The sequence below is a fragment of the Schistocerca piceifrons genome, chromosome 6 (genome assembly GCF_021461385.2).
Source record: "Schistocerca piceifrons isolate TAMUIC-IGC-003096 chromosome 6, iqSchPice1.1, whole genome shotgun sequence".
NCBI classification, from domain to species: Eukaryota; Metazoa; Arthropoda; class Insecta; order Orthoptera; family Acrididae; genus Schistocerca; species Schistocerca piceifrons.
Window position 1 is genome coordinate 538,623,134 of NC_060143.1, and position 21,166 is coordinate 538,644,299.

The 21,166-nt window shown below is 38.4% G+C and overlaps 1 protein-coding gene across 1 annotated transcript in view; it reads right to left on the bottom strand.

Moving 5' to 3' along the window:
- LOC124802498 (5-oxoprolinase) overlaps window positions 1–21,166 on the bottom strand; it is a 187,784-nt gene that overhangs the window by 89,987 nt on the left and 76,631 nt on the right. The window contains exons 8-11 of the mRNA XM_047263316.1: window positions 16,849–17,050; window positions 15,633–15,855; window positions 13,531–13,669; window positions 9,363–9,640 (exon numbers count right to left, since the gene is read on the bottom strand). Coding sequence (XP_047119272.1) covers window positions 9,363–9,640; window positions 13,531–13,669; window positions 15,633–15,855; window positions 16,849–17,050 — 842 coding nt within the window. The remainder of the gene's footprint in view (window positions 1–9,362; window positions 9,641–13,530; window positions 13,670–15,632; window positions 15,856–16,848; window positions 17,051–21,166) is intronic.

The following is a 21,166-nucleotide window of genomic DNA, read 5'->3' on the forward strand; positions in this document are numbered from 1 at the left end:
TCAGCATGGGTTTCGAAAAAGACGGTCATGTGAAACCCAGCTCGCGCTATTCGTCCACGAGACTCAGAGGGCCATAGACACGGGTTCACAGGTAGATGCCGTGTTTCTTGACTTCCGCAAGGCGTTCGATACAGTTCCCCACAGTCGTTTAATGAACAAAGTAAGAGCATATGGACTATCAGACCAATTGTGTGATTGGATTGAGGAGTTCCTAGATAACAGGACGCAGCATGTTATTCTCAATGGAGAGAAGTCTTCCGAAGTAAGAGTGATTTCAGGTGTGCCGCAGGGGAGTGTCATAGGACCGTTGCTATTCACAATATACATAAATGACCTGGTGGATGACATCGGAAGTTCACTGAGGCTTTTTGCAGATGATGCTGTGGTGTACCGAGAGGTTGTAACAATGGAAAATTGTATTGAAATGCAGGAGGATCTGCAGCGAATTGACGCATGGTGCAGGGAATGGCAATTGAATCTCAATGTAGACAAGTGTAATGTGCTGCGAATATACAGAAAGATAGATCCTTTATCATTTAGCTACAAAATAGCAGGTCAGCAACTGGAAGCAGTTAATACCATAAATTATCTGGGAGTACGCATTAGGAGTGATTTAAAATGGAATGATCATATAATGTTGATCGTCGGTAAAGCAGATGCCAGACTGAGATTCATTGGAAGAATCCTAAGGAAATGCAATCCGAAAACAAAGGAAGTAGGTTACAGTACGCTTGTTCGCCCACTGCTTGAATACTGCTCAGCAGTGTGGGATCCGTACCAGATAGGGTTGATAGAAGAGATAGAGAAGATCCAACGGAGAGCAGCGCGCTTCGTTACAGGATCATTTAGTAATCGCGAAAGCGTTACGGAGATGATAGATAAACTCCAGTGGAAGACTCTGCAGGAGAGACGCTCAGTAGCTCGGTACGGGCTTTTATTGAAGTTTCGAGAACATACCTTCACCGAAGAGTCAAGCAGTATATTGCTCCCTCCTACGTATATCTCGCGAAGAGACCATGAGGATAAAACCAGAGAGATTAGAGCCCACACAGAGGCATACCGACAGTCCTTCTTTCCACGAACAATACGAGACTGGAATAGAAGGGAGAACCGATAGAGGTACTGAAGGTACCCTCCGCCACACACCGTCAGGTGGCTTGCGGAGTATGGACGTAGATGTAGATGTAGATGTAGAAAGACAAAGATTGAAAACATTAAGAACATTTATTTCTTTAGTGATGTTCAGCAGCTCAATATAAGAATTTCAAAAATTTCATCAATTTATGTCTGCACGAAAAGGGTTTTGGCGTCACTGTCGAATGGAATTTTTTTGGAACAAGCCACGGTAAATTGCCTTGTGATGGCATGGGGGGAACAGTAAACAGACTAGCAGCCCTTGTTAGTCTGCAGAGACCCTTAGGTAACCAAATACTGACTCAATATGATTTGTTCAAATTTTGTGATGACGGTATTCCAAGCATAAAGATTTTTTAGATATTAAAAGGTGATTTTTAAAAAAAAAAAAAAAAAAAAAAAAAAAAAAAAAAAAAAAAAAAAAAAAAAAAAAAAAAAAAATCCAGCCTGATCAAGAAACAAGGTTTGCCACTGGACATACAATATTTCGAACAAGAGAAAAACATCAATTTAAGACAATTGACTGTAATCAGCTCAGATTAAGCAGATTTTCCAATGATGCTACAGCATTCACAGTTAATGCCTCCAAAGCAGATGAAGAAATTCCAGCAATCTCAATTGCAAGTTTACAACCAGGATAGTAATGCATATATGACGATTTTTGGTGGGTTGGAAATGTGTGTGAAGCTTCTCATGAACAACAAGATGTCCTTATCAGCTTTATGCACCCACATGGTTCTATTCGTTCCTTCCACTGGTCAAATGCTAAAGACACCTGCTGGATTCCTGAGCAAAATATTGCCATAAGTTTAGCAGCATCATCATCATCATCATCAGGAAGGCAATACAGTCTTCCTCAATATGTCCTTGACAAAATTTTAGAACGATTTAATAAACAAAATGGAACAGATTTTTTTGTGTTTTTGTTCTGCAAATTTGCCATGTTGTGTATTATACTTGTTTTATGGCATATCTTCAATTAATGTTTGCAATTGATTTATATACTCAAATAAAAAAATTAATTGTGGGACTTAATGAGCCAAATATTTCACTTTTCAGTCTTCTCGAAGTGCTAAGATAATAATTTTTGAAACATATTACTACTCATCAATATGCAAGATCCAGAAAGTAAACAATATGGCTTTGAAAACTTAAAGCATGCTCTTTCCAGATGAGGCAAGAAAAAAAAATGATTGAACAAGACAGAGTTGAAATATTGCCCCCAAAAAATACCCTAAAATTAGCACATAAAAATTTTGGCCAAAATTTCAGATGCATATCTTTTCATTTAGGCATCCAATGTTAATTAAATTTGGTACATACATACATCTTAGGCAGGAATAACCCTCTAAAGTTTTTGGAGCGATTGGTTCATATGAAAAGTAGCAGTGGTCGGTCAAACCTTGGCTCTCAGAATAGTGCAACGATTTTTTTAGTCACTTTACAGGCTTGTATCTACATTTAGGTGTGGCTAAATCCCAAATTTTTGCCATGGTGTCATTCAGCATACAGAGTTGTCTATGCATATTAAAGCAGACGACCAAATGTTTGCAAGAACTTTTAAGAAGGCCTAGCAAACTTGGCACATTTGCACCTTCATATGTGATGCGAAGATAAGTAGGCTCTCTTTAAAAGCCCCTAAAAATTCAACCACTGAAGGTGCCAAACTGAAATTTGGTTTATAGCCATCACAGACCATATAGAACCTTCACACCAAATGTTATTAGATTTGGAGATGATCGGGTGAGGACCCCTTGTCCCCTTGACATGCAATGACCCAAAAGGCAGACAGCTACTTATTGTAAAAAGACAAATTAAGTTACAGACAGGCAAAATTAGAGGACACTTACATAAAGCTCTTAGTCACAGCTTCCATCAGCAAAAAAGAAACACTCACCATCCATACACACAAGCAAGCACACCTCATGCACGCAACTGCAAACTCCAGCATCTCCGGCTGGAATGCAACTATCCTGTGGAATGCAAGCAGCAATCTGGAGGTAGCAGGGAAGGGGAAGAGAGAGTAGTGTACAGGTGGGGAGAGAGATGAACACTGTCTGGTGGAGTGTGCAGATACTAGAAGGCCAACAAGTGCAGCATCAGGAGGTTGTGGGGCTAGGAAGTGGGGAAAAAAAGGAGCAGAAATGGAGAGGAGCAGGGAAAGATGTGCGGATGCATTGGCAGAGGTGGTGGTGGTGGTGGTGGTGGTGGTGGTAGTAGTAGTAGCTTTATTCACCTGTAGATTTCTTTTTACAAGGATATAGGACATGTCAAAGTATTTACAAGTTTAGATCAATTTAAAATAAGCTAATTCGGATACAGATATATTTACAGACTTCTAGTTAGAGACAATCATTAGATTTACTCCTGGTATACAATACTTTTTTTACAAATAACTCATTAAATAATGTAATGCCACACTGTTCACTCATATGTCACTATCAGTCACCACACACACACACACACACACACACACACACACACACACACACAAAGCGCGCGCACGTACCACAACTTCTCATTTGCTATAGTGAAAAACTGAGTCAGCATCTCTCCATAATGAGTGAGATGTTGAGCTCAGAAAGAGGAAGAGGTGTTAGTATTGTGCTATGCATAGCTTGGGGGTAAGTATTTCCTGAAAGGAAAAAAGAAGGGGAAAAAACAAAGTGAACGTGTTACGCTTAATGTTGGATGTTTTATAATAATAAAGTAGGTCCATGAATCAGAACAAATTGAGTAGTTTTACCAATTCCTCTTATTTCATTCTTTTTACCCTTCGCAGAAGATGTCGAAGCACCAAGAGTGCCGTCCACATTGACAAGTGATTTGTAAACCAGCATTCGTCACCGGCGAACGCTGGTTTACAAATCACTTGTCAATGTGGACGGCACTCTTGGTGCTTCGACATCTTCTGCGAAGGGTAAAAAGAATGAAATAAGAGGAATTGGTAAAACTACTCAATTTGTTCTTATTCACTGACCTCCTTTATTTTGTGGTGTGAGGTTAAATTTTTCTTTAATGAAAGTTTCTTCTTCTTCCAGTTTGGGTAACAGATGGCTAACTGTAGCTTTCGTTGCTTGTAACAATGCAGGAAGAGCCGGTTTGGAATCCTTTGAAACTCGTGAAATCCTAGCTTACCGTACTATACCTGTTTCTGAGATTATTATTGCTAGTGAGGGTTCCTACCTTTTTCCGCACAGGAGTTTGTCTTTGTCTTGTCGTCATTATTATTATTATTATTATTATTATTATTATTATTATTATTATTATTATTATTATTTGTATAGCATTTTTGAACAAACACCTACTCTGTTTTATCTAAGTAATCCTTCAATGTATAAAATGTACTGCATAACAAGTACTTTTTAGCTGCCTTTTTAAATAAGTGTATTTTTGAAATTTCTATAATCTCTTTTGGTTATTTATTGTACAGTTTTATTCCTTGGTAGAAAATGCTGTTTTGAGTTTTATGTTTATTTTGTCTTGGTAAATGTAAGTTGAGTCTATCTCTTGTTGCAAGGTCATGGACAGAACTGTTTGTGTAGTAATTACCAATGTTATTTTTGATGTGTACAACTGACTGGTAAATGTATTCACATGGAGCAGTTAAAATCCCCAGTGTTTTGAACAGATCTCTACAATGAACTCAACTAGTATTTTTGGTTATTATTCTTATAGCTCTTTTCTGAAGTTTGAAAATTGTGTTCATATTTTGTGCATTTGTTCCCCAAAAAAGAATGCCATAGCTAAGAATTTAGTGTACATATGAATAATATGTAACTAAAAGACACTGCATGTTACACACTGGTGGTCATTCATCCTGGAGGACAGCTGGTTGGTAGTCGTACCAATATGAAAAGCTGTGCAATGATTGCAGCAGAGCTGGTAAATGACAGGGGTGCTTTCACAGGTGGCTTGGCTCCTGATGTGGTAAGATAATTATTATTATTCTCTGACTACTGGATATAAAGTGCAAATCCTTTTTCTTGTTGAGTGAATGATGCAAAAGATTTAATTCATTAAGTGTGACTGATAACTAATTTGCTCTTCTTCAACCAATACATATACATTTAAGCATTATGCTACAACATGAACTTCTACATAACGTTTTAACTGAAATGAGACCACTGAATGAAAGGTCTTAGGTTTTCAGTTTAAACTAAAGACTTTCATTTTAGTAAACCTTTATTGTTCAGTGACAGAATAACAGGACACTAAATTTCAGTGGACTTTGCTAATACACATACATTTTCTATAAAAGTAAAGCTTCGTGAGGCCAAGTGAGAAGCTTCTGAAATAAATAATCCAGTACACTGGCATGCAAGCCACAAAAGTGGTGTCAAATCAAAACATTTGTAACAGGCTTGGAGAGACAGGACATTTTTTCCCCTTATGGCATCTGTTCTTTTAATAAGCAAGTGTTCTGTGGGCACTGAATATTTGCATAGCTAATTTTCGACTTATAAATGAGCAAATATCATTCAGTGTGTGTGTGTGTGTGTGTGTGTGTGTGTGTTTCACATAAAAATATTTTTATGGAGAAGAAATTATTTCTTCTACAAGTTAACATTTTGAGACTAAAGAAAGATTTTCTTATAATGATAGGAACTGATCAAAATTGAAAGAAAAAAAATGCTCTTCACAATAAATTTTCTTACAGTTTTAGCAGAGTGACAAATATAGACGATCAAGCAGAATCAAAACATGTTTTACTGAAACTAACAAATGTTATGTTACACGACTGTGTGTGTTCCGCAAAAAAATTAAAAACCAAATAAATATATGCCTAGTTGACCATGCCAAATTATTTTGAAATTCATTTCATTTAAAACCATAACATTTATAAACTCCACGGTGTTATTATTAAGAACAAACCCTTTCCATATAATTGTAAGCCAGTCAAAAATAGTAAAAGCATCTTTATACGAAATTTCAAAAATTATAGTCCGTCCTAAACAACTAGTTATTCTCTAACTTTCCTGTAGCCTCAGAGTTAAATATATTCTGACATGGCTTTCACCACAGAACAGAAACTACCATTTTCAGATGTGTTGATCAAGAGGAAATCAAATGGTACTCTAGGTATAGAGTTTACTGTAAACCATCAGATACAAATACGGTATGTAAAGTTCTGGCTGACTATAAATAATTTAGAAGTAGGGGTAACACATACTCAGTGAGTTGTTACCTTTTCTCCTAAATTAATTACCACTAGGTACAAACTTACAACCACTTGTACACTGTCACCACCATCCAGTTTAAAAAAGCAGTGTTCTCCACACATTGGTACATTGAGCCCATATTTCATCTGATACTGAGAACATAATTAACACACTAGGAAAAACAGGCTTCAGCAGTAATGGGTATACACAAGCCAGCAAAATTTTACCCAGTCTTTAACTGTACCAGTGAATCATCAGGATACAAATGAGAAGAAGGCAGAGATATTGTGAATCCACACCTCTTTCCATAAACTGGCAATATCGTCTCTGTTAGTACTCTCTCACGCAATATTGGGTGTGTTACACAGAAGTAGTGACAGCGATTCACATTCCACCCACATACAAAAATTGAAAGTATTTTTTGGTAGTAGTGGAAGAGCACAGCACCAAACACCTGACATGTCAGTGTTTACAGAACTTTGTTTATGACTCAACACACCATGGACTGCTCCCAAATCAAGATGCTAAAACTGACATATAGCTTACAGAACTTGGCTATATGATAATTCACAGAAATTAGTATCACATGAAACCCATTTAACCCTGGCTCATGCAAATAATATAATAATGTCCCACTACTTAATGAATGGTAGATGTCAAGCTGAGACTTCATCAGTCAAGCTCAAAAGATCAATGGATAAACAAATAATCTACTAAAAAAGTGGCAGCAGGAGAAAAAACATATGAAGGATACGGACACTTGCAAGCTTTTGGAGACAGTGGCTCCTTTTTGTGGCAGAAGCATTGAAGAGAAAGGAAGAGGAAGATGGAGACGGAGGAAAAAGACTAGTGAGGTTTAGGAAATGGGAAGAGCTATGGAAAAGTCATTCTGCTAGACAGAAAATTTCACAAGGTGGCAGATGTCGTTTGCGTCGATGTTTCACTACATTTGTTTAGTAGAAAATAGTTTTATTGCAATTTACTTCACTGTATCATGAGTTTCCAAGACTATGGGAACTACAATCAAGGACAAAAAACAATATGTCACTGGCCACTATCAAAATGGTAGAGGTATTGCATCTTTCCCGGCCATATATTACACAGAAAAAAGTTAAGATGAAAATCAATATTCTGCGCACGACATACAAGCAGGACTGCAATAAAATTAAAAAGAATTTTAAAAAAATCAGAGTTCTCTTGTACTTCCATGGACGGTGTAGTTCACACTGTGTGGTATTTTAATGAACTGTTATCAAAGGACAAAGTAACTCATACTTCTGCTCCTCTCTCTCTCTCTCCCTCTCTCTCTCTCTCTCTCTCTCTCTCTCTAACTCTAAACGAGTTATGAAAGTTTCACTGTCCATTTGGAGAAAGCTGATGCAACCAGCAGGTTCTGAGTATAATGTTTCCTTTAACAAGTTTCATAACTGTATTTCTCTCTCATCTTAAACCATTTCCTGGAGCAGTATCTCCTTTTCTTCTCAATATTTAAACACACTGCTGGGGTCAACATTAAAAATGTTTTATTTGCATTTGTAGCCATTCCCACTGCTGTCAGTATACAGCATAAGTGAACAGCATCTGCCTCAAAAGTCAGGCTAATTTGACAAACTTTGTTGGTTCATGTACGAGCTTGTGCAATAAATCCGTGGCCTGATAAGAGTTAACTTGACAAACAAGTCCGACTGTTTATGAAGGCCTTAAGACTTGTCTGATGCTCCCCCCCACCACAACCTACACCAGCTCTGTAAAAGGTTAAACATATACTGCCAATGAGAGAACTACCTGTGAAATGACACATCATGTACCAGCTGTTATATGAACACTGTTCACCCTTCTATATTTGTATGACTACCAAGAAGTTATTAGGTAGGACGAACGGGCTTAGAGAGTGTATCGTGACAGACAAGGCCTCAGTGTCCATTTCATCACACGTGCCATATGGGATCTCCCTCCTGACACCAGTCTCTCAGAACTCTGCTGGTGGGACTGGCATCACAACAAATGCTTGGTTCTCACCACCCTCTTGGCATAAATTTATGTTAATTTCTATGGTCTCAGCAGTTTTTTTTCCCAATGCCTATTCCTTTTCAACAGTCCCCTTTTATTTTTCTATATCTTATTTTTCAACACTATATTTTCAACCTCCCGCCCCCTTCACCTGTCTACCGTGTATAATGATCTTAGCTTGCCACCCTTATTGACTCTTGCATGATGTTTTTTTTTTTTTAATCTCTGTTTTGCTTATTACCCTATTTTCCAACATTAAGTTCTCAGGTTTACAAACCTAGTCCAGTGCAGGCACCAACAGTCAATCCTTCCTTCTCATACCGACACTAAGTCTCCCCTGACAGGGTTCTGAGTAACTTTGCCATAACCTTCCCCATTTCATAAACTTCACCAGTCTTCTCCGTCACCCCTCTTTCTTTCCCTTCAACCAATCTACCAGAAGAAGGAGCCAATGGCTCAGAAAGTTAGCATGTTTCCATATCCAACTGGCAAGTAGATTTTTTATGCATCCAATTTTATTATATTTTTAAACATTGATTAGTTTCATTGGTATAAACAAGGTGGGAAGATAAAAATAACTGTGGCACCAGACAGAGGGGTAACAGTTGCACTACCAACCCAGTGCCAGACAACTGGCTTCCCACTGCAGCCCATAGAAGACATATGAGGTGGACACATGTGCAACATGAGTGCTCCCGGGCCTCCTGCCATCAATTTCACAAGATCACCTAACATGAACAACTCAACTCTGTTTTCGAAATATTGTGCACATCTTTCACAACAATCCAGCCTTTGTCGCAGAAATCTTTGTCCAATTAGTGCGTTTCCCAAGATGTCAGAATGAAATCAAATGCCAGCTGTGATGAATAAACTAAAAATTACTGCTACCAACAGTTTTCATATTGGATTGTAACAACTGTATCATCTTACAAATCAATACTCAAAGTTTCATTTCATACATGTTGAAAGCTAAATAATGTAAGTGCTTCGATCAAAACTTTTAACTCCTATAAAACCATGATGAAAAAAGTTGTCCAATTTATATTCTCTACAAACCTTCCCATTTGTTCAGCAATACTCATGAATCGGTGTGAGAATATGCTGAGTTGGATTGAATCTAGTTCAGTGCCAATCTTCTTCAGTTCTCCTGAGCCAATTGTTATCTTAACGTCTCCACCTGATGTTATGAGAGCAGTGCAGTCAGGTTCTACCAGAATGGTGCTGAGGTTGTCCATGATGATAGCAGGCCCTGCTATGGTGTGTCCAGCTTTCAGATCACTCAGTAAATACACTGATGTCTCTCTGTAGCCACCCTCAAAATAGACTTTTGTTACCTAAAATAGAGAAAACTGCATAAAAAAAGAACAACTGTTACTGTTTTATTGTGTGCTAGAAAAACTATGACAGTATTCAATCCAGTCAGTACAGAAATGAATAAAATTTGTATGAACACTGGCTTCCATGTTTCCTTTGCTTAATTCTGAATATTTCACATGGCTTGCTCCATGGATATATATGTGTCCTCTTGTGTGCAAATTACATTGACAACTTTGTATAGAAATATATTCCTAGCAAATATTTTCGCCTTTTCAGAGGCCATGAAAAACAGCTCATCAAAATGTCATCTTCACTACAAAATTCTATTCTGATTTGGAAATGATCAACCAGTTTCTCCTTCAAATCTATCTGCTTCATGGAATTCCATCCAAATGCTATGTAAATCATATAGTATTTCCTAAGACAATGCCAGTGGCATTCTGCTTAAGCCCTAAGTTATCCCTACACCTCTCACTAATCTTCCGATTCACATCTCTATGAAAAGCAATTCAAATATCCCTGCCCTTCCACTAAAAACCAAATTAGTACGATTGAAAGGAATCACGTAGTTCATCATCTTTCACAAAGCAGTATCTATACCATAAGTGACACAGAACTCTCTTTAAAAATTAATAGGCATGGGCCACTGATTTACACAGACAATATGCACAATCCTTTAACAGTCATATGGGTACACAGGTGTACATTTAAACAAGTGAATTATTGTAACAAGTGACTTACTTTCATCATATATTAGCATGATATAGAGTTAGAGTCCCTGGTCTATTTCATTCATTACGTCTTTATGTAACTTGTTCTATGATCATCTGATTTATACAGCTACATTATTAAACAGTTCTGTTACGTATTGATAATTTGTGTTGAATAATGTATGTGAATCTTATTGTTGTCACTAACTACATTGCTATTAAATTAAGCACTGAAGAATGCACTAAGGACCAAAGCACTGATGCACAACATGTCTGGCATTACTGCATTACTTGCCGGAGAGCTGTGCAGGATAAGGTAACTAACTGATGAAGCAAGGGAAAGCTCTGCTTGCCATGAATGGCATGGTGTTGGATACAGTTCAAGTCTCTGCATGTCCATCTTTTCACAGTTGGTTGTGGGACCTCAGTTGTTCAGTACAGAATGTCAAATCAAACACCTTTCAGCCGTCTAAATTTCCAAATTGTTATTTTATTGGGCTACCAGTTTTGGCAATACATTACGCCATCTTCAGATGATGTTTGAAGGGATCACTGTCTCAAAAATCCACGGATACCAGTCTATTTCAATTGGACCAAAGATGGGAATCTTCCCACACGTTGGTTCGGGTGCTTGAAGATGGCGTAACATATTGCCGAAACTGAAAGCCAAATAAAATAACAATTTGGAAATTTAGATGGCTGAAAAATGTTTGATTTGACATTTGGATACAATTCAGCTTCTGAGTCTCAAAGCTTCTAGAACATTGGTGTATTTATGCATCTGGTGAACTTACGTAATGGCATAGTTTACCTGTAAGCACAGTCCTTGGTTAAAAGGATGGAACTGTCAATTAAGCCCAGGACCATTCAACTTGTACTCTATGAAGCAGCAAGATTTTGCTTTCACTCTATGAGTCATGAGCGCTGGGAGCAGGAGCACTCACCACTAGAAGTAGTGTCCTGCAGCAGCATTGTCTAATGTATTACGCATTGCACAGCAAACCAAAGCTCATTCTATCAGTGATAGAACATGCCTCTGCCAGGCACTTTATTGTGAATAGCAGAGTGTAGATGTAGATGTAAATGTAGATAGCAGCATTGTAAATTGAAGACAGCCAGTTGACCACACTCTTTGTTTGCCAACTCACACTACACCCATGGGCCAGGTAGCCCCTCGCTCTTCCCACTGTTATCATCAGTCATTCTGTGTATCTCATATGGCTCCCCACCATCAAACAGCCTCGTTCAATGGTCCCATCTTAGGCAAACATGGGGAAGATACACAGTATTTATACATTTCGAGTGTGCTATTATGATATGGAGAATGAGATGAATGTTATGTTCCTCTGCCTTATCCTGTATCTTCAAAGGGTCAGCAAGTTAATTTTGGCAATATTAATCATAGAGGATGGCCAGACACTCTTGCTGTCTTCCTCCCCAGGATGGATCTGTGCACCCCACCTGCCTGCAACTAATGTTATCCCACGTGAAAGTGTGAAAATGTTTTTGAACTGTTCGCGAATCATGTAACAAGGGCAGTACACAGGTACCAGCCCAGAAGTTAGATTTGGGAAACTGTCTAGAACCATATCCAGGCAGGTCGGCACACTAGACCTCATCATCAATCTGTACAACAAATTCAATCTGTGGCTGGGGCAACTCCCCGAATTCCAGAAGCAGCATGCTAATGAGCATGGCTGTTGACCAGGTCAATAAGAGTAATGCCTATCCGATTGCAACATCTGTGTTAAGTTTCAAAGACATGTGTTAGCAATCAATCCGATACAACTTAACTGAAGTGATAAATAGGGATGCCATCATCTTTTTAGGGAAGAAGGTGTTACAAAGAAGAAGGTGTTGCACTGGAGTATCTTCCAGAATTGTCAGTGAGTGAGATCTAACCAGAAGCCATTGTTGCCGATAGATCTTATGCTGTCAGTAGCTCCACAGAAGCAGCATTATTAACTTGATATACTGTAATTTGATGTCATCTAATTTGCCAAAGGCAGCTCACATACAATTGCCACAATCCAGCTTCCACTGGTATCAAAGATGGATGCATACTTCTAAAGCTATTCTCCAATGTGCTATCACTTCACACCTGTGCTGCCTTATCAAAAGTTTTAAATTGTTGATGATAACATGCTTCTGAGCAGTGCAGCCTCCCTGAAAGTATTCTGGTTCACACTATTGATTTGTGAGTAACAGTTGACAGTAGTTTATAGCCAATGGAAAATTGTTCTGGATGTAGTAAATGTGTACGAGTGATACAGTAGAAAGCAGTTTAATGTGAACAGTACCTTTGGTTTACGAGTTGCTGCAATACAATAAACTGTTTTATAATGTCTTATCAGAGGTATTAGGAGTGTGTGTGGAAATGCACACACTTGGCATTATTTTGGAGTGTTTTTTGTGTCATGTACTCTTTTAGGAGCTCAGTCCGGAACCGCGCGACTGCTACGGTCGCAGGTTCGAATCCTGCCTCGGGCATGGATGTGTGTGATGTCCTTAGGTTAGTTAGGTTTAAGTAGTTCAAAGTGACTGATGATCACAGATGTTAAGCCCTATAGTGCTCAGAGCCACTCTTTTAGGAGGCCACAGTGCTTCCAATTAAATTCTGCTCTTTGTTAAATCATAGTTCTGTCCTTATTTTTTTGCTACAACAAATCTTTTCCAGATGGATGTACTCAATATCCCTTAATTATTTGTGTAGTGGAGAGAGAATGTGCTTTCTGCAAAGCCAAGCAGGTACGGGTGGTGCAGAGCCTGTGAACTCGTCTGCAGGGTGGCCCACAGTGCGAAGGTACATAGGCACAACCAAAGGTATGGATAGGTTTCATTAGTTGGCCCTACCATGCCACCACTGCAGAGCACTTACTTGTCAAAAAATACTGACACACACACACTCCTCTGTGATTAAATTAAATTATGTGTAACACTTATCTGCAGATCATCCTCCCCTTTTTATGAGCTTCTTTTTCTTCTTCTTCAATGGTGTAAATTCTACCCTTACACTTCTGTTAAGTCTGCTCTGTCTTCCACCACTCACACTTTAATTTTATCTACCTCTGAATTACTCTCCCCTTACTTTCCATTACCCTGTACTTCTTTTTATATGTTACACAATATCATATTATTTGTATCTTTCTATAAAACTGAGTTGAATTACATCTCAAAATAATGTTGTGTAATGTTACCTTGTCTGGAACTGGAGGCTCAGTAGCTGTTTCCACTTTATGATCTATATCTATCATGGACTTCCCAATACCTCTCACTCTTATGTCATCCACAACAATAGCTCTACCAGCAATTGTAAATCCAAACTCACGTTGGTATCTGTGGAAATAATTGGCAAATATTACACATATATTTCAGTAACATGCTTCATCATAATTTACAGATTAGTTACCATCTTCTTTCACACAAAGATGGAAAGGACAGAAAAATAAAACCAGTATAAATATAGTTTTGGTTTAAATATCCCACAGACTGCTTAACATTCAATTTATTTATCCATCAATTCATTTTGCCTATAGCATTCTGCACTCCATTCCACGAAAGAAAATGTTCAGAGATGTGGAATGAATCAAATATGTCACACAAGAGATCACAAAAATTTAATCTGTGTACCACATTATCAATAAACTGTCACTATACTACTTAAAGCTATTCACATGTGTGCCAGTCAAATTTTAGTAAGTCAGTTAAAAAAAAGTGTTACTTTGGAAAAAAGTTGCTGCCTCCTCAACTGTACTATTAAGCCACACTAGACCACAGTATTCAGCAACAGGGTAGATGAGTCCTAAGGAAGAACATCATATGTAATAGATCTTGCATCCCATGAGGTACCATTCTGCTTCTGTATGACGTTATTGTACAATCTCAGCTTTGCTGCAGTGTTTTCTGTGTGTTTCTTGTAGGATAAGGTTCTATCCAGAGTATTTCTAGATATTTTTGGAAGTCTTGGTGGTGGAGGACTTGATCATTAAAAGTATTAAAGGTGATCTAGTTTTGCACTGACTATTCTAGTGTTAAGATATTTTGGGTTTGGTGTTAATCTCAACTTTTTAAAGTATTCATGCACTGTACTTATATCTGCAGATAGTATCTCTTCCCCAGCTTCAAGACTTCTCTGCTGAGTGGCCAAAGCCAAACTGTCTGCAGAAATGAACTTCCTCAACTCTGTTTCAGGAAAATCAGTCGTACATAAGTTGAAATGTGCCTACAACCCATTTACATACAGTACATTACTGCTTGTCACAGTGCTCTATGGTGAACACTTCCACTTGCCATGCGGGTAAAAGAACTTTTAAACCCTTGAATCTAGACATTTTATTTTGAATTATTTGGGCTTTCCAGTTCTTGCTTTATATTAAAAGCTTGTGGCATATCTTCCCACCAGAGCACAAATCTATTCTGAACCCTAGACAAGCTGGCAAAGTCTACTTAAAATTTATTTTTGTGTCTTGTATTGTGGTTACATACATCACAGTTCAGGTGAAAGTGATTATTATTGCCAGCATCAAAAACCATTATGGAGTGAATGTATTTGGAAGATTCTTAAAAAGGGCTTCTTCAAATTGCACATTTATTTACTTCAAACAAGATTCTTACTGCTTGATTCTGCTAATGGACACTTAACAAAACCTTCCCTTTGTGATGGAACATAGGAACGCTATTATACAATAAGTTGAGATTAGGACTAAATTTGTTTCTGACTGCATAACTAGTCTTCAATTTCTTTCTATAGTGTCATGATCAATTTTTGAACTACCAACACTCATCCTCAGATGTATCCGGTATATATATGTTTAACCAAATACGAGATATGTTTCTCCTAGTATCACAGATTGCTGTCATCACTATCCAGCCACAGTATGTACTGTGAAACCTGTAACCACAGCACCAACTGGTAAGTGACTGCTCAGGGACTGGCAACAGATTGCACAAAGAATTCATCAAAATATATTTCTTGACATAGGAAAATGGCTGAAACCAATTATGTTCATCAAGTAGCACATAATCACATCAAAACACATCAGAATATTGAGTTTGGCAGTCATCAAAACAGTAGAACATGTGGAAACAGATCTCTAAGCTGCTACATGTTTATCTATGTCTGCAGCAGCAGAAACCACAGTTGAGATCAGGAGTGTACAATAATGTCACTCACTCCTGTCAAATCGTGGGCAAACCACATCAAGACTTATATTTATATAACCCAAAAACTGTTAAATATTTGTTAGATAATATTAAAACATATATGAAGTTACAACTATCAGTTTTTGTGGAAACAAACCTTTGGAGAAAAGTCTCCTTAAAGTCACCATGTTTACATTCAGACACTGAATTCTTGCTCATTTTACGAGGGCAACACATTAGTGCACAATCTGTTCCTTCATATCGAAGATGCAGAAATGGTTCAGTCTCAATTTGCTCAGTAGCAAACCCCTGTTCCATTAATTTCTGCCGGCACTCTGCTTCTAGTGCATCAAGACGTTCATCTAGATAAGTAAATGAATCTGTGGGAGAAAAAAAAGAAACATCCTCACACATATCATAATATGGTTCATAGCTGAAACATACAATGTTGTGAAGCAATTGTTGTCTCAGAAAGGCTAATAGATTATGAAATACAATGCTAAAAATAAATGACGTCTTTCAAAGCTATATCATAATAGACTCTCTCAAAACACATTTTGCTGTCACATGAAGTTGTGTTGTAATGTTTTCAGCTTTATTTCTTGTCATGTCACCACCATCATACAAATGACATTCACTCTTGGATAAAGACCTCTCACAGACTATTCCATGCAATCATGTTGTTCTTGCATTTTTTGTCATCTATAATTAGGTCATTATCTGAGTATTTACTTACAAGGAGTAGTCAATAAATCTTTCCATTTTGAGTCTAATTGTCTTTAGGGTTGTGGTATGACTAAGTATGCCCACCAGTCTCTAGATGACACCATTCTCTTCACTTGTAGCTGGTTTCATTGTTATTGTATCAGTTTGCTTTGCACTCTTGTGATATAAGCAAAGCATGGCTGTGCCCTACCTGCATCCTACTCCATTTGCACCAATGAAGTACAGTGTTTTGTAACCCCCCCCCCCCCTTTTATTGTCACACAATCTAAGATGAACTGAACCCCACAGCATACTTTTCCACATGGGACAATGTTTTGTTTCCATAGCAATGTGTTTACCAGTTACTCAAGACACAAATATAAAATGCTCTTTGTTTTTGTACTGCATTAAGCATTAGCTGTGATAAGGCTTTCAATAGATGCAGTTTGAAAACTGAGAACATTTTGTCTAGTAATTTAAATTCTTTGTTCCACTCTACAATTTCATATACAACTTGCAAATGATACATTCTGCTTTACCCACTACCAAAGGCAGCTTCTTCCTTTGCCTGATTAAAATCCAATGTTTTTTTATGTGGTTGATGCTTGGACAATTCCTGAAAATAAAATAAGAATTAATAGCTTAACAGTATTATGGATTAAAATTACCTTGCTCATACAATTTTGCACATGGTTCTTGGGCCTCATGAACAACATCTGCAAGAGCCATACCAAATGCTGAAAGAATTCCAGCATATTTGTGAACAAATACAGTTCCCATTCCAAGTGCACGAGCAATTGAACATGCATGCTGCCCTCCTGCTCCTCCAAAGCAGGCCAGTACGTGCCGGGAAGTGTCGTAACCCTTTGCCTAGCCAAAATAAAAGTGCATTACAAATGATAGCCCTTAAATTTACACTGATATGAAACAGAGAAAATAAAATAATTTTCTATTTCTAACAGTTCAGATCAATTTACTGATCCAACAGAAAGCATTGTATACACTGCTATCACTAAATGAATAGAAGTAAACAGCAGACTGTTGTAAAGATAAGAACATAACATAAAAATTTATGAACAATGAATGTAAAAATGTAAGGCCTCACTTTGTACAATTCATTAAGTCCTTAACCATATAAAATGCCACCTTTTTAATTCCATTTTATGGCATCCTGGCATACATGAAAGTTTTTAATGACAGACTGAGATATTTACAACTAATACAAATTTTGCTGATTTTTGTACTGTGACAATCATTCATTTGTTTATAACCTTCTTTTGTTTTTAAGGTCTGCTGGTTTGTAGTTCTGCTGGTTTTCTTTTGGTCCAGTGAAACAAAGAATAAATAATAAAAGAACAGTCATAATTTTGAGCTTTTGTAAAACAGCCTTCGAGCTTGTGATTAGTTGCATTTTGTCAGTGATGTACCCTGTTGGTAGCCATCTGGTTATTTGTCCTAAGTGCAGCAGTATAGATGCAGCGTACCTGGTAGATTACATGTTTACTTTCACAGCTAAACAGAACAGAACAGAATATTCGGCCGCACCTTTGATGGAATAGGACTCGCACGTGAATGGACAGGTGGTGCACAGGTGGGCCAGTCACCATTCATCCACAAATAGGTGGTTGCCCATCCTCTTTGCTGTTTCAATCGCAGAATTTCCATAAGCAAAATATAGTTTATTCAATGACTTGAAGAAGAGGACAGTGGTAATTCCATATGAAGAAAATATGCAGGCTACAAGACCTGGACTTCATCTGTTCATTTCATTAGAGCCACCCACTGCCTTCAACAGAAATTGGGCACAGCTGCACAATGTCCTCTGTGCTGACAACACTTGACCAATCAACAATGACAAGACAAATTGTGAGTAGTGCATGGAATGTACTCAAAGCAATTTATGTAGCAGACATACTACATATGAATGAAATAAGTATTGCTGTCAGTAAAATTGAAAAAAGCTTCAAGGCCCCGATGGAATTCCCATCAGATTCTGTACTAAATTTGCGGCTGAATTAGCCCCTCTTCTGACTATAATGTAGTGCATATCCCTCAAACAAAAAATCATGTCCTGTTCTTGAAAAAAAGCACAGGTCACACCCATCTATAAGAAGGGTAGAAGAAGTGATTGACAAAACTCTCATCCAATATCCCTGACATTAATTTGTTGTAGAATCTTACAAAATATTCTGAGCTCGAATGTAATAAGGTACTTTGAACACAATGATCTCCTCAATGCTAACCAGCCCGGACTCCAAAAACATCGATCATGTGACACCCAACTCTCACTTTTTTCATATGACATACTGAAAGCTATGGATCAAGGCAATCAGGTAGATACAGTATTTCTTGATTTCTGAAAAGCATTTGACTCAGTGCCACACCTAAGCTTATTGTCAAAAGTATGATTATATTGGGTACCAAGTGAAATTTGTGACTGGACTGAGGACTTTTTGGTGGGGAGGAAGCAACATGTTATCTTGGATGAAGAGTCATCATCAGATGTGGAAGAAGCTTTAGGTGTGCCCCAGGGAAGTGTGGTGCGACCCTTTACATTCATGTTGTATGTCAATGACCTTGCAGAAAATATTAATAGTAACCTCAGACCTTTTGCAGGTAATGCAGTTATCTATGACCTAGTACAGTTGCAAAGAAGCTGCATAAATATTCAGTCAGATCTTGATACGATTTTGAAGTGGTGCACAGATTGGCAACTTGCTTTAAATGTGCAGAGCAGAAATGTAAGCTATGCACTTCACAAAATGAAAAAAAAGTAGTAGTCTATGACTAGAATATCAGTGAGTCACTCTTGGAATCAGCCAAATCATACAAATAGCTGGATGGAACACTTTGTAGGGACATGAAATGTAATGGTCACATAGGTTCCATCATGGTCAAAGCAAGTGGTAGATCCAGTTTATTGGTACAATACTGGGGAAGTGCAATCAATCTACACAGGAAACTGCTTACAAATCACTCATGTGACTGATTCTAGAATATTGCTCAAATGTTGTGGGACCCATACCAAATAGGACTACATGCGGGATACTGAACGTATACAGAGATGCCCAGAATGAATGGTCACAGGCTTGTTTGATCTGTGCGAGAATGTCACACAGATACTGCAAGAACTGAACTGGAAGAATCTTTAAGATAGTTTACATCTATCCTGAGAAAGTCTGTTAAAGTTTCAAGAACCAGCTTTAAATGATGACTCCAGGAATATACTACAACCATCTACATATCACTCATATAGGTAACAGGGAATAAGATTACAATAATTATTGCATGTACAGAGGCATTCAAACAATCATTCTACTCACACTCCATATGTGAATGAAATGAGAGGAAACCTTAATAACTGGACAATGGGACATACCATCTACCATATACCTATGGTGGTTTGCAGAGTATACATGTAGATACTTTCCACAATAGAGAAACAGCAAACTACTCTCGAAGTGGCAGCACACAGAAACACAAGGAACTGTCATCTTTCTGAACCATAGCCCCTTCTGTCATAATGGAGGCATGAGTCAGAGTACAAGACATTTCTAAGGCTTTAGCATAGGTGAAAAGCCGCCCCAACCCCAGTTCAAGAGAGGTGTACCTGGCAGAGTAAGAGGGAAAAACTAATTGGCTCTTCTTCTTTGACAGACTAAGTCACCATTGTTCTATTTGGGTCAAACAGGCTTCTATTCTAGATTTTGCTTTTTGCCATACCTTTATTATAAGCATTTTTTTGGTGCCCAGTCCTATTGTACAGGAAGATTTGGTCCAAAAATATTTTACTACAGACCCTGAATAGCAACTGATTTCAGATGGTGCTAAGCACTATGTGATCAAAAGTATCTGGACACCTAGCTGAAAATGACTTACAAGTTAGTGGCACCCTCCATCAGTAATGCTGGAATTCAATATGGTGTTGGCCCACCCTTAGCCTTGATGACAGCTTCCACTCTCGCAGGCATACGTTCAGTCAGGTGCTGGAAGGTTTCTTGGGGAATGGCAGTCCATTCTTCACAGAGTGCTGCACTGAGAAGAGGTATCGATGTCTGTTGGCGAGGCCTGGCATGAAGTCAGCATTCCAAAATGTCCCGAAGGTGTCCTATAGGATTCAGGTCGAGGCTCTCTGCAGGCCAGTCCATAACAGGGATGTTACTGTCATGTAACCACTTCGCCATAGGCCATTGATTATGAACAGATGCTCGATCATGTTGAAAGATGGAGTCGCCATCCTCGAATTGCTCTTCAACAGTGGGAAGCAAGAAGATGCTTAAAACATCAATGTAGGCCTGTGCTGCGATAGTGCCATGCAGAACACACAAGATCTGCAAGCCCCCTCCATGAATAACATGACCACACCGTAACACCACCACATCTGAGTTTTACTGTTGGCACTAGGCACACTGACAGATGACGTTCACCGGTCAATCATCATACCCACACCTTACCATCGGATTGCCACACTGTGTACCATGATTTGTCACTCGACACAACATTTTTCCACTGTTCAATCACCCAATGTTTACGCACCTTACACCAAGGAAGGCATCGTTTGGAATTTACTAGCGTGATGTGTGGCTTACGAGCAGCCACTCGACCATGAAATCAAAGTTTTCCCACCTAACTGCCACAATACTTGCAATGGATCCTGATGCAGTTTTGAATTCCTGTGTGATGGTCTAGATAGATGTCTGCCTATTGCACATTACGACCCTCTTCAACTGTCTGCGGTCTCTATCAGTCATCAGTCAACAGACGAGGTCAGCCTGTACACTTTTGTGCTGTCCATGTCCCTTCATGTTTCCACCTCACTATTACATTGGAAACAGTAGACCTGGGGCGTTTAGGAGTGTGGAAATCTCACGCACAGATGTATGACATAAGTGCCACCCAATCACCTGACCATGTTCGAAGCCATGAATTCCGCCGAGTGCCCCATTCTGCTCTCTCACAATGTCTAATGACTACTTAGATTGCTGA